The sequence below is a fragment of the Anabrus simplex genome, chromosome 8 (genome assembly GCF_040414725.1).
Source record: "Anabrus simplex isolate iqAnaSimp1 chromosome 8, ASM4041472v1, whole genome shotgun sequence".
NCBI lineage: Eukaryota > Metazoa > Arthropoda > Insecta > Orthoptera > Tettigoniidae > Anabrus > Anabrus simplex.
Genome location: NC_090272.1, coordinates 43,134,473 through 43,156,919, shown reverse-complemented (window position 1 = coordinate 43,156,919; position 22,447 = coordinate 43,134,473). Strand labels below are relative to the sequence as shown.

The 22,447-nt window shown below is 40.8% G+C and overlaps 2 protein-coding genes across 2 annotated transcripts in view; both read right to left on the bottom strand.

Moving 5' to 3' along the window:
* LOC136878724 (cytochrome P450 4c3-like) overlaps window positions 1-859 on the bottom strand; it is a gene marked incomplete at its 5' end in the record, with an annotated part of 108,104 nt that extends 107,245 nt beyond the window's left edge. Inside the window, one exon of the mRNA XM_068229047.1 lies at window positions 808-859. Coding sequence (XP_068085148.1) covers window positions 808-859 — 52 coding nt within the window. The remainder of the gene's footprint in view (window positions 1-807) is intronic.
* A 674-nt stretch (window positions 860-1,533) lies between these two features.
* Window positions 1,534-4,329, bottom strand: LOC137501851 (uncharacterized). Its single transcript, XM_068228956.1, has 2 exons — window positions 4,028-4,329; window positions 1,534-3,927 (listed from the first exon to the last, which is right to left on the bottom strand). Exons 1-2 carry the CDS (start codon window positions 4,232-4,234, stop codon window positions 2,722-2,724), a joined length of 1,413 nt encoding a protein of 470 aa, XP_068085057.1. The 5' UTR covers window positions 4,235-4,329; the 3' UTR covers window positions 1,534-2,721.
* Between the last annotated feature and the right edge of the window lie 18,118 nt (window positions 4,330-22,447).

The following is a 22,447-nucleotide window of genomic DNA, read 5'->3' as shown; positions in this document are numbered from 1 at the left end:
GACTACCGTGAAATAAAACGAGGAAAATTATGGTGTAATTGGAGTTTATAGGCTTACTGGTTATACCATCAACAACATTTGAATGACCATAATAGTTTAGTCGACAGTAGTAATATAACTTTCTTGTTTCTAACACTCTTCTAACCTACTACTATACAATGTTACCTATTCAGACTACTGGAAATGTGGGTTAGAAGAATTTAAAATTACCGTGTGCTTGAAAATCTACTAACGTACATTCCAGAAATTACAAATAAATGTGTCCGAATATCAACAAAATTTACAAATCTATAACAAAATAATCTTAAATTATTGTACTTCCTGCGACCTAGAGGTGGAATAATGCTCGTAGTTCGCTTCCTTCTTTAAACTGGGGCAGTATTATGCCTTGATAAATACCTATGTTTTTAGTTGTTCGTAAAAGGTTGATTCTCAACTCACGATTGCCTTTGTGAGTGTGCCTGTCATTACAGAGTCGGATTTGAAGTCATGCTATGTTTTCGTATTAGTTTTAAATGTTAAATGTCACGGCATCTAAAGATCCACTACTTCTGTATTTCATGTCTGAATGGAGGCTAATTAGAATAACTAACAAAATTAACTCTAAAAATACTCAACTAATTGCACCTTACAACACTCGAGCCATAGAACTGGTGTAGCACTGTCTATTATGGCTCTCGGTGACGTCAGGCGCATCATTCAATAGCAGGGCAGCTCTCCAGAACAGCCTATCTCACCTGTGAGTTACACTGGAAAACCCCAGTGTCAAAAACGTAACTATTGCGGAAGGCAGTTTTGTATACGTACCGGTATCGGTTGTGAAACTTGAAACTCCACTTGATCTGTGCTGGCGAAGAACGCAACAGCAAAGCGCAACTGCAACTGTTATTTTCTCGCAACGGTTTCATTCGACAACGGTTGTGTTCCGGAAACGGTTGCGATAAAACGGTTGCGTTGTATCTGTCCCAGCCCTACTATAGGCACCGTGCGTGTCGCTCTAGCGGCCGGGCGGAGAACAACAAGTGAGACAGACTCCAGACTCGCAGTAGCTGTTCTGAGTGAGCGTGTAGTTACTCCGATGAAAATGGCAGAGAAAAGGAGATCAAGTAAACGCAATTGTTGTGTTGTCGGATGTTCCAATACTTACGCAAATACAGGAAGTGAAGTACAATTTTATTGTTTTCCAAAACGAGCGATAGAAGTGGACCGAAGGAGGCGATGGATACAAGCAGTTAACCGAACGAAGTAAGTAGGTCTACACATACGTACTGCACATGTTTGCAACAAGTTCAATTGATCCGATTTAATTTCATTTTGGTTTTAATTTTTAGCACTGATGGATCACTTTGGCAACCCACGACTTACTCAAGAATATGTAGTGCACATTTCAGCGGAAACAGAAGATCTGGACATCCACTAGGTCCAGCCTATGTTCCGACAATATTTCCGGATGAATACAAGAAGAGGAATGTGTCGCCGGGGCCCAGCTTACAGCGCTTTCGTAGACAACTCAAGCGATTGAAAAAGGAAGAATCAGACGGAAAATTTTCGAGTACAGTATGCCCAAGTAACATAACCAAGGATGCATCCGTGGGAACAGAGGCATCTGATTTTCATTGTTCAGACTTCATGTTTTCTTGTTCAATACATGAAAACGACGTAAATACACAAACATGTATTCCACTTAATTTCGGTCTGGGAGGGGACATTACGAAACATGATCAAATGTGTGGAACGGAATACGATCATGCAGACATCAAGGGTTCAGGTTTCCAAGGCTACAATTCCATAAGGAACAACACACAAATGCGTGATTTAACAGGTGTGAACTTCAACGTCTTTGCCTTGCTGCTTGCGTTATTACCAAACTGTAACGTTTCGAAATTATGTAAAGAAACCAGATTACTGATTTTCCTAGTGAAAATGAAAACCGGACTGTCCTATTCTGCTTTGAGAGTGCTGTTCGGTGTTCACAGGACAACAATTTCACGTATTTTTACGACCGTGCTTATGCAACTGACACTGCGTACGAAACATTTCATATTCTGGCCTAGTAAGGAAAGTGTTCAAGAAACAATGCCTTCAGCATTCAAGAGAAATTACGGTAATTGTCGAGTCATTATTGACTGCACGGATTTTAGGGTTGAACAGCCTCCCCAAGTAGATCAGAGAGTGTATTTCTATTCTCAATACAAGGGTTGCTACACTGCAAAAGTTTTAATTGCAATCACGCCTAGTGGTGTGATCATCTTTAAATCTAAATGTTACGGTGGAAGAGCTAGCGACTCATTCATAACAACCGACAGTGGTTTAGTAACTTTCCTTCAACCTGGCGATGAGGTCATGGGTGATAAAGGATTTCCTGGCATCAGAACTAACTGATCTGGCCGCGGTGTGGTAATCGTGACACCACCGTTCTTACATGACGGGAGATTAACAGTTGAGGAAGTTGAGAGTACTTACAATATTGCGAGTGTTAGAATTCACGTAGAAAGGTGTATTCAAAGAATTAAAATATACAATATATTACAGAAATTGCCAACAGAACTTTTTCCACACGTGGATGACATCGTGCATATGTGTTGCGTGTTAACGAATTTGCAACCTCCAATAATTAAAGAATAGTTTAAGAATTGTTCTACCATCAGTTTGTTTTATATATTCTCTGTTTACATTTTGATCTGTTCAACGTTCAAAACACAAGAATTGGCAAATAAATACTTAATTATTTTTATCATTATTATTATTAGGGATACCGCTAATGTTTGGCAAGTAATTATTGAAATAGAACTTTGTCATTTTGGTGAGATATTTCTCGACATACTTATTGTCCTGATAAATAGGTATTGTCAACTGTTGTGCTTTGCTATATACATATAGATCACATTTTTCCAAGCCAGTTATGTACATCAGTATTTGTATTTGTGTGTAATACATATGACTTGTCTTTAACTGTATGTTATTTTGCTCGTCAAAGTAAAGATAACGTACTCGCACATTTCCTGACTCATCTACTATTGGTTTATCTTTACACGAAGATGGACACTTAACTTCTAACACTCTGTCAGCTACATTTCCTCTGAGAACTATGCCATCTGGAGATCCACAAATCCAAGGTTGTTTCTTGTGGATTATTAACCCACATCGAATAACACGAACACCAAATGAACTTCCATAGCATTCTATTGCTTCACTTTCCATTTCACTTCCGTAAGAAAGATTGTTCAAAGCAGCTCTCCCAATTGGAGATTCAGTTACAAATGCGAGAGCTAAAGTATCGAAGTTATATCGCGTAGTTTTGATCCGATGTGCTTTCGTGCTAGCAGATATTCTTATCTTTCTTTCTTGAAACCACCGAGGGCTTCCTGATTGAGATAGAGTATCCAGGGAGATTTTAATTATATGATCTGTATCAACCTGCACTTTGCTGGTTAAAAACATTTCGTCACTCACAGTGCGAAAGGTGTATTTGTCTGGCAAGCGCACGTCGTTAGAGACTTGTAAATGTAATAGGTGTGTCACAATTTCCTCACATTCTTCTCTCTCCACATCATTCACTACCCTGTCTATCAATGAGATGACTACGGCCCTGCACGATTGTTCGATTTCAGTACTTGCTTCTGCTCGAAGCATTGTACGAAGACTGCAAGGGATGTGTTTTAAAATATTCTCAGTTAATTCGAAGGGGGGAAGAGATGTCCTCAAAGTCTTTTTACCGAACAGTTCTTCTACGCGTTTGCCTTTTCTATATTTTTCTGTTGACATTGTTTTCGGGCTCGGTTTTCCCCATTGTTGCGGACGGTCTGTTTTGGAGACAACATTTTCATTATTTATATAATACACTACCGCAGCCACGTGTTTGCAAGTTCCTCTGGCGCCGGCAGGACAGGAACATTCGCTGGTAGAGACATTACGATTCTGGTCAATCTGAACACAAAATAAAAATGCGTACAACTTAGCAAACATGCATTAACTAATCCTTACTAAATAAACTTTATAAATTGTTACCTAACTACATCTTGCCTACCTCAAGTTTCACGATATAAGGCGGCAAATTGCCAGACGTTTGTCGGGTGACTTTTCCTGTGATGTATCCGAAACCATTCGAAATTAACTCTTCAACGCCGTTCACGTGGCCACTGACAACAAGGTTTCTTCCTTTATTGCATGATGATTCACTTAGATCCCCGAATTGAATCGCTTTAAACCCGCAACTTGTTCGAATGTCACACATGTTGTACTGAGACTCTCGCACTACACCTCACCTCTTGTTTCAAAACGGGCCACTATGTAGCGCTAGTAGTAGCATTTCGATGTATCTGCACGGTGCCTATACTGAAATTCAAGTCAAGAGCTTAGGAAAAGTATCCTTCCGCATGTGAGCACGTCCCTTGTTCCCCCTTCCCGTCTCGTCAACGTTCTCTATCTCCGCCACAACCAGCTTATCATTAACGCCATGCGTCCATCTGACAAGTACAGTACTTCATTCTGAAATAGTGAAGCATCAAACGAAATCACTGCCTTTCACATTACGTACTATAACTATTTATTCCTTTATTGCCCATGTAAAACCTACAGATTACTGACGAATACCGAGGCAAGAGAAGCAAGGTTTATGTTTATTTCATAATGCAATGTGTGTGAGGCACATGGAGACTTACAACATAAGTATACGATTCCGCTCTCGTGCAACGACTGTCAGTGGCAGTTTCTCACAGTTAAAAAAACTGAAAAACCCACCCGTGAGTGGGATTGCAAAATACAATGCTTCCAGGAATGTTATAAATATTGTAGTCTCGTCATTCGGAAGGTAAAAACGAACTCATGATCCTCTCATGACAACATTTCTGCAGGTAGGGGGCGGTTACTTATTATTATTACTATTATTATTAGTATTATCATCATCATCATCATCGAATAAGCCAACGATCCTATTCCCATACCGTGTTAAGGCCCTTCCTGTTTTATCTACGGCGAGTGCTGAGCTGACATATCGATCTTTCGCTGGAGACTTGGATTTTCCGTGGAGTTTAAATTTCATTCTATTCTTTATTCAAATAGTTATTTCATTCCTGCCCGGTAAGGGGCAAGCGGGCCACCAGCTAAACATGTAGCTCTTTGGCCGGTGAGTGAGTACATAAAAGTAGAATTTTGGAACACATACATAGAAGTATGTCTCGTACATACTGAAAACAAAACATAATCAAATACAGATTGAAACCGAGAAAATGTAAAACAGACACAAGTATATAACAAGGAAATATTATGTGATTTCTTCCATGTCAGTCTATTTTGCATTGATTTCGATTGGCACACAAAGTATAAATGCACAACACATCGTACTGAGAGAGAAATGTCTTCAGTTCATCTTGACGTACGATACGAAAAACACTATGGTGGAAGCAGAAAGAAATGGACGAACACTAGAGAAACAATGAATACGCGAAAAACACAGAATGATTGAAAATGAACACGGATAGAGATGACACTGGTAGTGTCGTAAAGCACTCAGACACAGATATTGGAGGCCGGTACCACTGCCGCGAGAAGCATCATAATATCCAGTAAAAGAAAAGTTAGAATAAAAAGGCAGTGGGACAGAGGGGGAAGTTACGTGATAGGGGTGGGGAAAAGGTAAGAGATAGCAGGAGAGCGGTCATTATTAAGGATAGCGGTGGCAAGAGGAGAAAGGTTGAGGGCTTCTTTAATCGCAGAATGATTGATGGCTAGGGCAGATTGTAAGTATTTGAGACGAAGATCATGGACATGAGTAAGGATGGTGGGGAAAGAATAAAGAGGTTGGAAGTCAGCAGAAGGGGTGTCAAAGGGGAGACGGCATGCAATACGCATAGCATGTCTGTCAAGTTTAAGCAAGGTCACGTATTGTTGTCTGTCAGCTGTGAGCCAGGTCAATGAACTGTATGTTACGACAGGGCGGATAAAAGATTTATAAACTGTGAGGATTTGGGAAGGACGGAGGCCCCACGTTTTACCAGTAAGAATACAGAGGGCTCGGAAGCGTTGAAGGGCACGTTTGTAGACTTGTGTTAAATGATGTTTCCAATGAAGGTTGTTCTGGAATTGAATACCAAGGTAGATTAGGGTATTAGTTTCTGTTAGTGGAGTATCATACAACGTTAAAAGAACTCGGTGACGGGGTCTAGTGAGGCGGGATTTTTTCCGAAATACAATAAATTGGGTCTTGGTGGGATTAACAGCAATATGCCAGGCGTCGAACCAGGATTCGAGATCGGAGAGGTAGGTCTGTAAATAACGGGTAAGAGTAACAGTAGTAGGTGTAAGTGCAAGGATAGCCAGATCATCGGCATATTGATAGAGTCTTAAAGGGGGGTCGGGATGTGGGATATCATAAGTATATAAAGTATATATAAGAGGGGAAAGGGGGGAACCTTGGGCTACGCCCGCAGTCATACGAAAGGAATAGGAACGGGTACCACGGATGAGGATCTGTGCTGATCGATGTTGAAGATAGTTGAAAATAAATCGAATGATTGTGATAGGAATGGGAAGATGGCGTAACTTAAAAAGCAACCCAGCATGCCAGACTGAATCAAAAGCCTTATTCACATCGAGGCAAACTAAAGCGGCAGTTTTACGGGGGCGAAGATGGGCATTGAGAGAAGAGGAGATGTGAAAGAGGTGATCTTGAGTGGAATGATGGGATCGAAAACCGGCTTGAGAGGATGGAATAAGACCTAGAGAGTCGAGATAGGAGGAAAGTCTCCTACTCAGAATCCCTTCTAGGATCTTGCTGAGGACAGGGAGTAAGGAGATTGGGCGATAAGACCGAATGTCAGATGGGAGTTTATGGGGTTTTAGGAATAAGAGAACATCCGGGAGATAGTAGGTTCGAATCCCACTATCAGCAGCCCTGAAGATGGTTTTCCGTGGTTTCCCATTTTCACACCAGGCAAATGCTGGGGCTGTACCTTAATTAAGGCCACGGCCGCTTCCTTCAAACTCCTAGGCCTTTCCTATCCCATCGTCGCCATAAGACCTATCTGTGTCGGTGCGACGTAAAGCCCCTAGCAAAAAGGAATAAGAGAAGATTGGCGTTACCCCAATGATCGGGGTACGCGCCTGTATAGAGAATGTAGGTGTAAATAATGCTAAGAAGATCAAAAAGAATAGGAGGGGCTTCTTGAATATGACGATATGAGATGGTATCTGAACCAGGGGAGGTGTTTTTCCGATGTTTCAGGAAAAGCCGGATATTAGTGGGTGTAATGGGAGCATTTAATGGATGAGTATAATCAACATGAGAAAAATGGAGGAATGAAGGTTGAAGTTCAGGGAGGGTAGGATCAGAGTAAGCAATGATTGTGGGTTCGTGAGGATGATGGAAATTAGGAGCGTGGGAGGGGGAAAACACAGTTTGATAATAGTCAGCGAAAAGATTAGCCTTGTCTTGGTCAGTTTGTGGATGATTGGGGGGATGTGTAATAGGGTAGCGAGGAAGAGGGTTGGTAGTTTTGGTTAGTTTTCGAAAAGTCGTCCAAAAACGTCGAGGGTCGTGATAATCAGCTAGCTTAGTACACTTGTCCATCCTCATTTTACGTTTAATAGCTTTAATATATGAGCGCGCGTGGCGTAAAGTTCGGCGGTGTTGTTGAAGCGTAGTAGGATCCCTGGTTCGAGTATATGCAGTAAAGTAGTCATGAGCTAGCTGCAATAAACGGAGAGCTTTGGGGGGGTATAGGAGGTTTGGAGGGGTGGTAGGAGTGACGAGGAATATGAAGAGAATCTGCGGTAAGGATAGCTTGCTCTATTTTAGAAATTAGGGCGAATAGAGTGGGAATATTGGTAGGCGGTACAGCATCACGGAGTAAGTTAGTGAGAGTAGTGCGGTAAGCATTCCAATTAGTGTGATTAAAACGACGAGTAGGGGGAGGGCGGGGAGGGGGTAAGGTCTGACGGGGAAGAACACCAGGAAAGGTGAGAAGGGCTGGGGCATGATCGCTACCTATAGAAACGAGCTGCTGGGTGGTGATAGATATGGCAAGGGAGGGAGAAAGAAGAAGGGCATCAGGGGTGGAATTATTGGCTGGGAGGGTGTGGAAAGGAAAATGGAAGCGCATGCCCCGGAGAGACGTACATAAATTAGTGAACTCGGAGATTTCAGTAGGGGTATATGAAGTAACATTAAGGTCTGCAACTATAATATATTCAGAAAATGTAACGTCTATGTATTTAATGAAATCAGAGGGAATGAAAGGTTTAGACGGTATGTAGATAGTAGCTACCGTAATAGTTTTCTGAGGAGTAATTACTTCGAGTATTAGATATTCAGAGAAATTAGTAGGGAAGTGAAAATAGTGCTGAATAACAGTAAAATCCCGTCTGACGCCGATAGCCACGCCACCACGGCCTTGAGTCGGGCGATCAGCGCGATAGAAAGTAAACCGGGGAAATTGAGGCATTTGGGCCGGCGTCAGAAATGTCTCATTCAGAACAAAAATATCCGGGGCATACAATGAAAGGGAGGTATCCAGCAGCGGCCGATTGGACTTAAGAGATCTTATGTTGGCATAGTAGAGCTTCAATACGCTAACGCATAAAGTGAACAGTACTTAGGGGAAAAAATGCAAAATGCATTTTATTCCCCGAGTACGCCACGTCGACATGAGTGTTCAAAACCAATCGAGCCGCTAGCTGGATCTGATTTAGGATGTGTGGGCGATGGAAGGGGAGGACGTTTTGTAACACCATCGTAATAAAACGAATGATGTTCTCAGAACTCGGGGAGGGGAGGGAGGAGGAAGAGGCAGGGTAGGTAGGTCTTGAGATTGAACAGGGACAACGGTTTCAGGATGATCAGGTTCAGGGGCAGGTTTGGAACGACATTTATAACTGAAAGCAGGATGAGAAAATATTGCAAACTGTGGACTGGGAATCAATCGATCAATATACTGATCTGCATTTAGGGGAGTCGCCCAGGTGGCAGATTCCCTATCCGTTGTTTTCCTAGCCTTTTCTTAAATGTTTTCAAAGAAATTGGAAATTTATTGAACATCTCCCTTGGTAAGTTATTCCAATCCCTAACTCCCCTTCCTATAAATGAATATTTGCCCCAGTTTGTCCTCTTGAATTCCAACTTCATCTTCATATTGTGATCTTTCCTACTTTTAAAGACGCCACTCAAACTTATTCGTCTACTAATGTCATTCCACGCCATCTCTCCGCTGACAGCTCAGAACATACCACTTAGTCGAGCAGCTCGTCTTCTTTCTCCCAGTTCTTCCCAGCTCAAACTTTGCAACATTTTTGTAACGCTGCTCTTTTGTCGGAAATCACCCAGAACAAATCGAGCTGCTTTTCTTCCGAGTTTTTCCAGTTCTTGAATCAGGTAATCCTGGTAAGGGTACCATACACTGGAACCATACTGTAGTTGGGGTCTTACCAGAGACTTATATGCCCTCTCCTTTACATCATTACTACAACCCCTAAACACCCTCATAACCATGTGCAGAGATATGTACCCTTTATTTAAAATCCCATTTATGTGATTACCCCAATGAAGATCTTTCCTTATATTAACATCTAGGTACTTACAATGATCCCCAAAAGGAACTTTCACCCCATCAATGCAGTCATTAAAACTGAGAGGACTTTTCCTATTTGTGAAATTCTCAACCTGACTTTCGACCCCGTTTATCAACATACCATTGCCTGCTGTCCATCTCACAACATTTTCGAGGTCACGCTGCAGTTGCTCACAATCTTGTAACTTATTTATTACTCTATAGAGAATAACATCATCTGCAAAAAGCCTTACCTCTGATTCCACTTGTTTACTCATATCATCTATATACACTGACTGACAGAGCAAATGCAACACCAAGAAGGAGTGGTCAGAACTTTATGCCAATTGCAGGGTAGACTGACGTCACTGAGGTATGCTCATGATGTGAAATGCGCCGCTGTGCTGCGCACGTAGCGAACGATAAATGGGACACGGCGTTGGCGAATGGCCTACTTCGTACCGTGATTTCTCAGCCGACAGTCATTGTAGAACGTGTTGTCGTGTGCCACAGGACACGTGTATGGCTAAGAATGCCAGGCCGCCGTCAACGGAGGCATTTCCAGCAGACAGACGACTTTACGAGGGGTATGGTGATCGGGCTGAGAAGGGCAGGTTGGTCGCTTCGTCAAATCGCAGCCGATACCCATAGGGATGTGTCCACGGTGCAGCGCCTGTGGCGAAGATGGTTGGCGCAGGGACATGTGGCACGTGCGAGGGGTCCAGGCGCAGCCCGAGTGACGTCAGCACGCGAGGATCGGCGCATCCGCCGCCAAGCGGTGGCAGCCCCGCACGCCACGTCAACCGCCATTCTTCAGCTGTTCCAATATCGACCAGAACAATTTCCCGTCGATTGGTTGAAGGAGGCCTGCACTCCCGGCGTCCGCTCAGAAGACTACCATTGACTCCACAGCATAGACGTGCACGCCCTGCATGGTGCCGGGGTAGAGCGACTTGGATGAGGGAATGGCGGAACGTCGTGTTCTCCGATGAGTCACGCTTCTGTTCTGTCAGTGACAGTCACCGCAGACGAGTGTGGCGTCGGCGTTGAGAAAGGTCAAATCCGGCAGTAACTGTGGAGCGTCCTACCGCTAGACAACGCGGCATCATGGCTTGGGGCGCTATTGCGTATGATTCCACGTCACCTCTAGTGCGTATTCAAGGCACGTTAAATGCCCACCGCTATGTGCAGCATGTGCTGCGGGCGGTGGCACTCCCGTACCTTCAGGGGCTGCCCAATGCTCTGTTTCAGCAGGATAATGCCCGCCCACACACTGCTCGCATCTCCCAACAGGCTCTACGAGGTGTACAGATGCTTCCGTGGCTAGCGTACTCTCCGGATCTCTCACCAATCGAACACGTGTGGGATCTCATTGGACGCCGTTTGAAAACTCTGCCCCAGCCTCGTACGGACGACCAACTGTGGCAAATGGTTGACAGAGAATGGAGAACCATCCCTCAGGACACCATCCGCACTCTTATTGACTCTGTACCTCGACGTGTTTCTGCGTGCATCGCCGCTCGCGGTGGTCCTACATCCTACTGAGTCGATGCCGTGCGCATTGTGTAACCTGCATATCGGTTTGAAATAAACATCAATTATTCGTCCGTGCCGTCTCTGTTTTTTCCCCAACTTTCATCCCTTTCGAACCACTCCTTCTTGGTATTGCATTTGCTCTGTCAGTCAGTGTATATATAAAGTAACTTGTCCTGACTGACTGATTCATCATCGCTGAGCCAAAACTACTTGACATAAAGAAACGAAATTTTGAGGATACATTCATAATAAGATGTAGGTGTTCGCTAAGAGAGGATTTTTGGATATTCCGTCTTTAAGAGGGTGAAAAAGGGGGTGAAATTTTAAAATGAGTGTATCTATATCTCAACACTTTAAAGGTTTACAGATGTAAAAATTGGTATTTAGAATCTCCTTTAAAAATAAGGAAACACGTATTTTTTTTGTTTTCGGAAAATTCCAATGGGAGGGGTGAAAAAGGGTGAAATATTGGTTGAATGCCTTTAATGAGAATACCGGTACTTATATCTCAGAAACTGAACATATTACAGACCTGAAAATTGGTACTTTTGATCTCTTTTAAAAATAAAGAAACGCGTTTTTTTATTTTTGGAAAATCCAATTAATGGGAGGGTGAAATGGGGGGTGAATTTTAAAATTAGTGTATCTATATCTCAAAACTTTGAAAGTTTACAGATGTAAAAATTGGTATTTAGAATCTTCATTGAAAATAAAGAAACACGTATTTTTTTTGTTTTCCGAAAATCGCAATAGGCAGGGTGAAAAGGGGTGCAAAATTGTTTGAGTGAATTTAATGAGGATACTTATATCTCAGAAAATGAAGATATTACAGACCTAAAAATTGGTGTCTGGGAGCTCCTTTAAAAATAAAGAAACGTGTATCTTTTTGTTTTCGGAAAATCCAATTAATGGGGGTGAATTTTTAAAATGAGTGTATCTATATCTCAAAACTTTTAAAGTTTATAGATGTAAAAATTGGTCTTTAGCATATCCTTTAAAAATAAGGAAACACGTATTATTTTGTTTTCGGAAAATCCCAATAGGAAGGGTTGAAAAGGGTGAAAAAGGGGTTGAATGCCTTAAATGAGGCTACTTATATTTCAGAACATGAAGATAATACAGACCTGAAAATTGCCGTTTGAGATCTCCTTTAAAAATAAAGAAACACGTATTTTTTGGTTTTTGGAATATCCAATTAATAGGGGGTGAAAAGAGGGTGAATTTTTAAAATGAGTATATCTATATATCAAAACTTCTAAAGTTTATAGATGTAATAATTTGTACTTAGAATCTCCTTTAAAAATAAAGAAACAGGTGACGTGAACGCTACTGATCCACGAAATATCACTGTAATATTTGTTACATATGAAAGGTAATCATTGATTTACTCAAATCAAGTCTAAAATCCCAGGTAGATTAAGAAATTATGGAAATATTTAATTTTACAGAATACATACTTTACTGCCTTACAGCTATATACAATTTTTTCTGCGTCGCAGGGCTTCCGTGTTTTGTTTATCTGTAACACAACACTTTCGTGTGTCATGTCTTTGCTCACGGTAATGCTTTGGTGTCGTGTCACTTCAACTGTCAATTGTCTAATAGTGCTGTTCCTTTAATAAAGTAATATATCTGTTGGTCCAGGGATCATGCTATTTTCCGGTTGCTTCGGCACGAGATTTAGGTCTTGTAATTTCCTTATTACATGGTGATTTTCGTCGTCAAAAAAGCGATAACATTCTTAATGTTGTTCACCTCCATTTTGCTTTTTGAACTGTCCGCGCTAGACAAATGCACAAAGATAATAAGAATTCACAGACATGGCACTTCCATTCATCGGTGCCAGCCCTGGACCTCAAGAAACAAACAAAAGACGGCGCAAGCAGCGATATGCAACATGATGGACTCCTGTTTACAGCTCGTAAGTACGTATTCATATTTCTTGCTAGTAACGACGGTATTTCTTAATCTACCTGGGATTTGAGGCTTTATTTGAGTAAATCAATGATAACCTTTCACATTGTGACAAATATTACAGTGATATTTCGTGGATCAGTAGCGTTCACGTCACCAAAGAAACATGTATTTTTTGTTTTCGGAAATGCCACTTGGGTGGAGGGGGTAGTTAATAATGACTGAAAATGGTGTTGAATTCTTTTAATTAGGCTACTGATATCTCAAAAATGAAGATGTTACAGACGTGAAATGTGATATTTGGAATCTGCTTTAAAAGTAAAGAAACACGTATTCTCGGAAAATCCAATGGGGGGGGGGGGGTTAAAGAATAGAAAAATTAATTGACTTATTTGTATGAGAATGCATAAGCTAATAAAAACTAAAATTGTTACAGACGTGAAAATTGGTATTTGGATCTCCTTTTAAAACAAAGGAAAACGGGTTTTTGGGGGGAAACCATCTTGGGGTGTGTGTGTGTGGGGGGGGGGGGGTGAAAAGGAATTGAATTCCTTTCGTGAGGGCACATAAATCTAAAACTGAAGAAGTTAGTCGTGATATTTGGTATTTAGAAGACCCTTTACTATTAAAGAAACAAGTATTTTTTGCCGGAAAATTCACTTAGGGGGGGAGGATGAGGAGTTTGAAAGGATGTGAAAAAAGTGAATTATTTTTATGGGTATACTTATATCTCAAAACTGAAGGTAATAGACGTGACCACATTGGTGTTTGGAATCTCCTTTAAACATAAAGAAGCACGCCATCTTTTCATTCTTTTTTTTGGGGGGGGGGGTAAATAAACATAACGGCGGTGGGGTGTAAAAGGAGGGGAGACCAATTGAGTTTACTGTTCGCAATGTACTTACAAGGAGCCTCCGTTGCTCAGGCAGCAGCGCGCCGGCCTCTCACAGCTGGGTTCCGTGGTTTAAATCCCGGTCACTCCATGTGACATTCGTGCTGGACAAAAAGGAGGCGGAACAGGTTTTTCTCCGGATACTCCGGTTTTCCCTGTCATCATTCACTCCAGCAACACTGTCCAATATCAGTTCATTTCATTTGTCATTTATTAATCATTGCCCCAGAGAAGTGCGACAGGCTTCGGCAGCCGGAACAATTCCTATTGTCGCCGCTAGACGGGGGCTTTATTCATTCCATTCCTGACCCTATCGAATGACTGGAAACAGGCTGTAGATTTTCGATGTACTTATTCTGATCATAAACCGATCATTTCTAACCTTTCCTGGGTTCATTTTCAAGAACCATCTTTTCCTTCGGAGAACGTTCTTAGATTACAGTAGATTCTGCTGGCATATAAATAAAAATTTAAACTAATTTGAAATAAACGATAGGAAAGAGATTGACCGTCCGTTCACCTCTATAATAAGGTCAATAATGCACGGAAGTATGTCGTTCGTATCGCCAGAAATCCCGCACATTTGCCTACGCGCGACGATGGTGCTGGTCACATTGTCAACAATGACAATGGCAGCGGATGTAAGTTACCGCCAAGTAGCGGTCTTGCATCTTGCTGTGGGGTCCAGAACATCTATAATAATAATAATAATAATAATAATAATAATAATAATAATAATAATAATAATAATAATAATAATAATAATAATAATGTTGTGGACCGTCGTCAAATGTGCGGACCGCGCTGGAAACGGGTCCTGGACTGCTAATGACTAAGAATGCAGTCCGACCGCGAGTTCAGTACCGCCAAGGCATCCAAGACGACACCACGCCGGATCTCCTGAAGGATTTGATCCATATTTAAAATGCTTATAGGAAAAGATGGCAAAGATTTAGGGACCCAACTGACTGGGTAGAATATCTGGACCTAGCCCGGGAAGTACGAAACCGATTGCTGGAAAGAAAGATTGAAAAATGGGAGGAAACTTGCCGTAATCTATTAGAAGACGAGTCAGATCTCGAATTTTGGTGGATTCTCGCAGAAAACGAGTCAGATCGCGAATTTCGGCATTCAACAATAAGCATTCAATTACAAATTTCAGTATAATATAGTAGCGAAGCACGGGTATATTGCTAGTATATATATATTAATTTTAAAATGACTTATCAGTGATTAAATATATACATCTTATCAATTAATTATATAGTTCAATAATTGAATACATACAGTGATGTCCTAAACATCACAAAGTTAACAATGTCCTGCTTATTAGACATATAGCACCCCCATACCTGCGATGTGAATGTACTCTCGGTGTGCCATGACACCACCAATGTAATGAAGAAATAATATGATGATTTTCCTCTCAAAAACAGTTTATATTATACGTAAATTTCAAGAAAATATATGCATTATCTTATTCTGCCCGAATTTGAACGAGGGCGCAAACGTGCGCTTGTCTGATTGTGTGTCACGGGTACCACCTCCGCGAGTAAAGATCCTGTGTGACAGATCTTCATCGTGAAACCAACATAATTACATATGAGAACTCATAAAACTAGGCTAGGGTCATTCTAGCCATTTGGAACGACTCGGTTGGCGACGGTCCATAAATTCACTCACTAGGCACCATCGTCACGCATGATGGCGTCACAGAGAGCGAAGTTCGCACTCGTATTGGGAAACTGTAGCTATGTCCCATCTCTCTCAGCATTTGCCTTTGTACTCGATCGTTGATGTGCTAACCACCAACTATGCGAGTGGAATTTGGAAGATATGTATCGGCAAGAATCATCAGGAGGAGAAATCGCTCCTTCCGGATACGGTACGCTGACCGCGTCACCAATAAGAAAGTTTTGTGGCGTACTTAGCGTGCCTAGCTTACACGTCATCCTTGTTTGCTGCTGAATCAAAGTACTGTACTCGTACTGTACTGTACTGCACGACAGCACGAGAGGAACTAAGAACTGAATATTTCCGTAGATATTTGGAAGTTTGTGACAAATGTAAGAATCGTGAAGATCTCTCACTATTCCTCGTCCGGTAAAAAGGCGAAAAAAATAAAATAAATGGAAAATCTATTATGTAGTGTTCCAATACAGCTAATACCGTTATTAACGGAGTATTTCAACATTTGTTGTCTTAGATCCCTTAATATTTTTTCACCGTCCGCCTCCATGGCTAAATGGTTAGCGATCAGCATTTGATCATAGGGGTCCAGGGTTCGATTCTCGGCAGCTTCAGGAATTTTTAACTTTATTGGTTGATTTCGCTGCCACGGGGGCTGGGTGTATGTGTTGTTTTCATCATCATTTCATCCTCATCACGACGCGCGGGTCGCCTACGGGAGTCAAATCAAAAGATCTTCACCTGGCGAGCCGAACATGTCCTCGGACACTTCCGGCACTAAAAGCCATACACCATTTCATTATTTTTTTTCAATTCACTGCTTCACCAGTTGGAGATGGTCTTAATTATTTGATTACCGGGCGAGTTGGCCGTGCGCGTAGAGGCGCGCGGCTGTGAGCTTGCATCCGGGAGATAGTAGGTTCGAATCCCACTATCGGCAGCCCTGAAAATGGTTTTCCGTGGTTTCCCATTTTCACACCAGGCAAATGCTGGGGCTGTACCTTAATTAAGGCCACGGCCGATTCCTTCCCACTCCCAGCCCTATCCTGTCCCATCGTCGCCATAAGACCTATCTGAGTCGGTGCGACGTAAAGCCACTAGCAAAAAAAAAAAAAAATTATTTGATTAACTTTATTTTACTTTATGTTTAGTTTAAGTAAGTTATTAAATTCAACTTAAATTTAAAAAAACATGGCGCAACAGCCCCGAAGGGCCATGGCCTACCAAGCGGCCGCTGCTCCACCCGAAGGCCTGCAGATTACGAGGTGTTGTGTGGTTAGCACCCCACGAATCCTCTCGGCCGTTATTCTTGGCTCCCTAGACTGAAGCCGCCATATCACCGTCAGACAGCTCCTCAATTGTAATCATGCTGAGTGACCTTGAATCAGCCCTCAGATCCAGGTAAAATCCCTGACCTGGCCGGGAATCGAACCCAGGGCCTCCGGATAGAAGGTAGGCATGCTACCACTACAGCGTGGGGCTGGCTGACAAATAATACAAATTTTTAATAGTAATTAATTTTGTTTTGAATTTACATTTAATTTAATTCTGTTGATTTTAACTAATTACTTTTAAATTGTAAACACAATGTGGTTAAGCGTTTTATCCTAAAGGTCGCCTTATGTCACGCAGACACAGATAGTTCTTATGGCAACGATGGGATAGGAAAGGGCTAGGAGTGGGAAGGAAGTGGCCATGGCATTAATTAAGGTACAGTCGAAGGTGTGAAAATGGGAATCCACAGAAAACCATCTTCAGGACTGCCAGCAGTGGGGTTCGAACACACTATCTCCCGAATGCAAGCTCACAGCTGCGCTCCCCTAACCGCACGGCCAACTCGCTCAGTATGTGGTTAAGTGTAACGGGGACTTACAGCACTAACTTCACAAATGAATATAGCAAGGTTGGTTTTCCCCTGGACTCAGCGAGAAATCCCACCCCTACATGTAATGAACTTCATGGTGGTCTGTATTGAAAATTGTATATTATCTTAAAACAATTTCTGGATAAATATATCAGAAGAACGGTGCAACTGAATTCAACGTTACATGAAAATCAGTTTGCATATAGACCTGGCAGATCCACTGAAGTAGAACTCCACCAGTAGGTTTGTAAACTAGAGGAAAGCCTAGAATATAAAGAAATTGCACTGGCAGCATTTCTAGATATAGAAGGAACCTTCACAAATACAACCTATGACTCTATGATCAAAGCATTGGAAAAGAGCAAGGTGAGTAAAACCGTTGTCAAATGGGTTAAATCCATGTTAGATGGAAGGAAGATTAAAAGCAACCCTGTTTGAAGAAACGTTGACGGTTAAGGCCACCCGAGGTTGTGCTCAGGGAGGAGTTCTTTCGCCTCTGCTGTGGAACCTTGTTTTAATAATACTTTATTAACGGAAATACCATTTTACATAACAGTAGAGAAGTATAGACAAAACACAGTAAAAAGAAAGTTCAATGGAGTATAAGTAGAAAAAATATGTACAGATATATACACAGGATATATTACAAGTAAGCACAGGAAAGTAATACAAAAGTAATACAAAACACAGTAAAAAGAAAGTTCAATGGAGTATAAGTAGAACATATGTACAGATATATACACAGGTTATATTACAAGTAAGCACAGGAAAGTAATAGTCAATTCTGGAGATTATGTAAATGAGTTCTAAATTTTGACAATGAGCAGTTAAATATATCAATATCCACTTTGTTTAGAGACCTTGACATTCGTTCAATTGGCCCATTGAATGCATAGTTAGTTCTATGCCAATTTGTAGACAATGTATTCTTGAACCTTGTGCGTCTGTCTGATACATGTACGTTAATTTTTGCAAGGAGTTGTGGACAATTCACCAAGGAATGAAGCAATTTAAAAATGAAGAGTGTATCCAATAATTTACGGCGTTGTGACAGGCTATGCAGATTTAAGGACTGTTGTAGGGATGTATAATCAACATTATCATATGAGAATCCTGCTCTAAAAGAATATAGACGAAGAAATTTATGTTGTACTGAATCTAATCTATGGATAGAGGTCTGATGAGAAGGGTTCCAAACAGGTGTACAGTATTCTAGTATAGGGCGTACCATAGATACATACAGCAATCGATAGGTAGCTAAGTTTTAAAATTCCCTAGAATATCTAGTAATGCAACCCAATCTTTGAAATGCTTTCTTACAAATATTTTCAATATGTTCATTAAATGATAGGTTATAACTGAATAAAACACCAAGGTCATTAACTTGTGAAACTGGAGTTAGAATGTTGTTAGTACTAAATTTGTACGGAAATGCTATTTTCTTGTTTTTAAAAATCAATAATATTTTACATTTCTCATGATTAAGTTTCAACCCATTTTGAATACAGTACTTTTCCAGATGATGTAAATCTTCTTGAAATTTTAAACAATCAAGTGGACAATTAATTTGCATAAATTTTTTTGCATCGTCGGCAAACAAAAGCAATTTAGAATTCTTAAGTATATTTTTAATGTCATTTATGTAGAGAGTAAAAAGTAAGGGCGCAAGGTGAGACCCTTGAGGAACTCCACTGTTAACAATAATAGCCGCAGAAAAATGATTCCTTATTTTAACAATCTGCAGGCGATTTTTAAGATATGATTCAAACCATGAGAGGAGAGGCTCATTAATTCCGTAGCCCGTTAGTTTTTGCAGCAAGATATCGTGATCGACAGTGTCAAAAGCTTTTGAGAAGTCTGTATAAATGCAGTCCACTTGGGAGTGGTTCTCTATTGCATCCAAGAGAAACTGATAGAATAAAAGAAGATTGCTACAGGTTGACCGTCCTGAAAAGAATCCATGCTGCCCATCAATGATGATGTTTCTAAAAAGAGGTGTGATTTTGTCAAGAATTATTGAGTCAAATATTTTGGAAATATGAGAAGAAATTATAACTGCTCTATATTGTTTTATGTCAGTTTTATCACCATTTTTGAAAACTGGACTAACAAATCCTTTCTTCCATTCCACTGGAAAAACACCTTGGTTTAATGATAAGTTGAACAGATAAAAGAGTGCTTCACATAAAATAAATGAGCAGTACTTGAGCAGGTAAGTTGAAACACCATCAGGTCCTACAGTTTTCTTTAATTCCAGAGATATCAGTTTGTTGTAAATTTCTGCCTTACTAATGTTTATAACTGATAGATTGACAGAGAAAGGATAATCATATGACATACTACTACTATTCTGATAAGAAGAATAAACAGATGAAAAGTGGTTAGCAAAAAGATTGACAATATTTTCTCCAGTATCTGCTCTAAATTCATTAAGATGCATTGTTGAAGGAATATTATTACATGACCTTTTAGAACTTAGATATTGCCAGAATTTCTGTGGATTGGAAGTAATACTTCGTTCACAGTTGGAAACATACATTGTATAGCAGTGGCGTGCGGTGATTTCGAAAAGTGGGTATGCTGTCCAAACTAGGGCGTACTAATTACCGTACGTAGGAAGTACAATGTCCGCCTCTGTGGTGTAGTGGTTAGTGTGATTAGCTGCCACCCGCGGAGGCCCGGGTTCGATTCCCGGCTCTGCCACGAAATTTGAAAAGTGGTACGAGGGCTGGAACAAGGTCCACTCAGCCTCGGGAGGTCAAATGAGTAGAGGTGGGTTGAATTCCACCTCAGCCATCCTGGAAGTGGTTTTCCGTGGTTTCTCACTTCTCCTCCAGGAAAATGCCGGGATGGTACGTAACATAAGGCCACGGCCACTTTCTTCCTTCTTCCTTGTCTATCCCTTCCAATCTTCCCATCCCCCCGCGAGGCCCCCGTTCAGTATAGCAGGTGAGGCCACATAGGTGAGATACTGGTCATTCTCCCCAGTTGTATCCCTGGCTGAAGCTCCAGGACACTGACCTTGAGGCGGTAGAGGTGGGATCCCTCGCTGAGTCCGAGGGAAAAACCGACCTTGGAGAATAACTAGATTAAGAAGAAGAAGAAGACGGAAGTAGAAATTAACGTACATTATTATGTAAAAGAATGTTACCACGCTGTAACCATATAGACTTAAGTGTAATCTCATGAAAATTGAAGGACTTCTAACCAGAGCGTGTGGTATCATGTCAAATCCTTGGCTTCTCAGGAAACACAAAATAACTGTAGATTGAAAAAATCGATTTAATTTTAAAGCTGCAATTAACTTATTGAGATGTGTAGAAATAGTTTATTTATTCCCAATGACAGTGCATAATCCATTTAAAAAAAAAGGACAACATGCGTGTCAGTGTTGCGTTTTTGTCTGAAAATATTTATTTTATTCAGTTTCCTACATCAAAGTGCATAGATTAGTAGAAATCACGTATATTTCATGAATTACCCGTCACTATTCTGTTAAAGAAATTCCTTGATCTCTTATGTATGTATATACCAGAAAACTCTGTCCTGTTGCACTGTTTACCCTTCAGCCTGGAAGCCGGCTTGAAATATCTCTGACACTTGTACGCATTTGCCTATCTCAAAATTGATAGTAACTTATTTGCTACGTTTTTGTCAGAAGTTCTTCTATTGTCCACTGTATGCTCCACTACTAACAGAACTATACATTAAGTCTCTCCACAAAATTTTTGGTTGCTTTGAGTCTACATGAAGGTGATATCTAGATCGTCTCACTTGTTTTGTGAATGTTGTGATGGCATTATCATAAAATGTGTCTATACTTTCCAGTTGGTGGAAAACTTCCTTTTCTATGGATAGAACTGCCAAGAGTGAAAGTTGCTCTTGACTCTGTGTTGACCTCTGATAAGTCTTAATCCTCCTGAGAGCTGAAAACGATCCTTCAACTGACGCTGTTGTGCTTGGAACAGTTACTATAACTACACCCAACTTGTACACTTCAGGCAGGGCTGTATCTAAATGTTTGCTTTTCAGGGAACACACTAACTGATGAGGGTGATGACCATAAAATTCGTCAAACGAATACAGCACGGTAAGTTCATTCTTCAATCGGATAAAATCAAACGAGCCTTTTTTAGGACAGTTTAAGATTTTCAAAATTAGAATGAGGAAAAGTAGCTTTGTACGCTTCATACTTCTGAGGATCCAACAAGGAAGTAAACTGTAATTGGTTTAATAACCCAAATCGTTCGTCTAATTGTACAATAATGTTATCAGAAATAGAGTGGTAATGGCATTTCCTTGAAATTATTGGATCTTCTTCCCGATATTGTCGTTTAGTTGGTAGAGAGTCTTCGACACCATGATAGACCAGAGTCTTGGCCCAAATTACGTAGCATTTATTCCGGAGGTTTAGTATCTCTCTTTCGATTTCCTGAACTTTATGGGAGCAATATAGGACGTCTAAATGCTTGGATTGAAGGATGTTGAAAAGGGTATCAGTGAAGGTGAAAATGTTGCTAAAATCAGTAACAAAAAGGAAGTTTCAATGCTAGTTAGAAATTTCATGAAACCTTGTGCCGCTATTGCTGTCCCACTCTCCTAGTTTGAACTTTCGTCTAATACACTCCGAAAGAATTTAAGGAATGAAGTGCGATTTTCTTTCATTGAGTAAACAAGACGAGATGAAAAATTCCGCAGTGTTGGGGCATTTCTAGGCATTCTCTTTGCTGTAAATTCTTTCAGTTTATGAGATCGTTTAGAGGACTTGTGAAAAAATTATCCTAATCCCGTTAAGGTCTAAAACATATTCTACAATCCTTGATAGAGGAAATTGATTATGACAAAATCAGATTAAGCTTGTGACTAAAGCAATGGATAAATATGGCCTTCGGAAAGAGTTCTTGTACTTTAGTTATTAGTCCACTTGTGTGGCCGGCCATCACAGCTGCTCCGTCAAACGTTTGTGCAACCAACCTGTAGTTTAAGTCAAACTCAGTAATAATGTTTTTC

Coding starts and splice junctions, on each gene's coding strand:
- LOC137501851 (XM_068228956.1), bottom strand. CDS start 4,234: ATGTGTGACATTCGAACAAGTTGCGGGTTTAAAGCGATTCAATTCGGG. Junction 3,928..4,027: donor CTTATATCGTGAAACTTGAG/GTAGGCAAGATG, acceptor TTTTGTGTTCAG/ATTGACCAGAATCGTAATGT.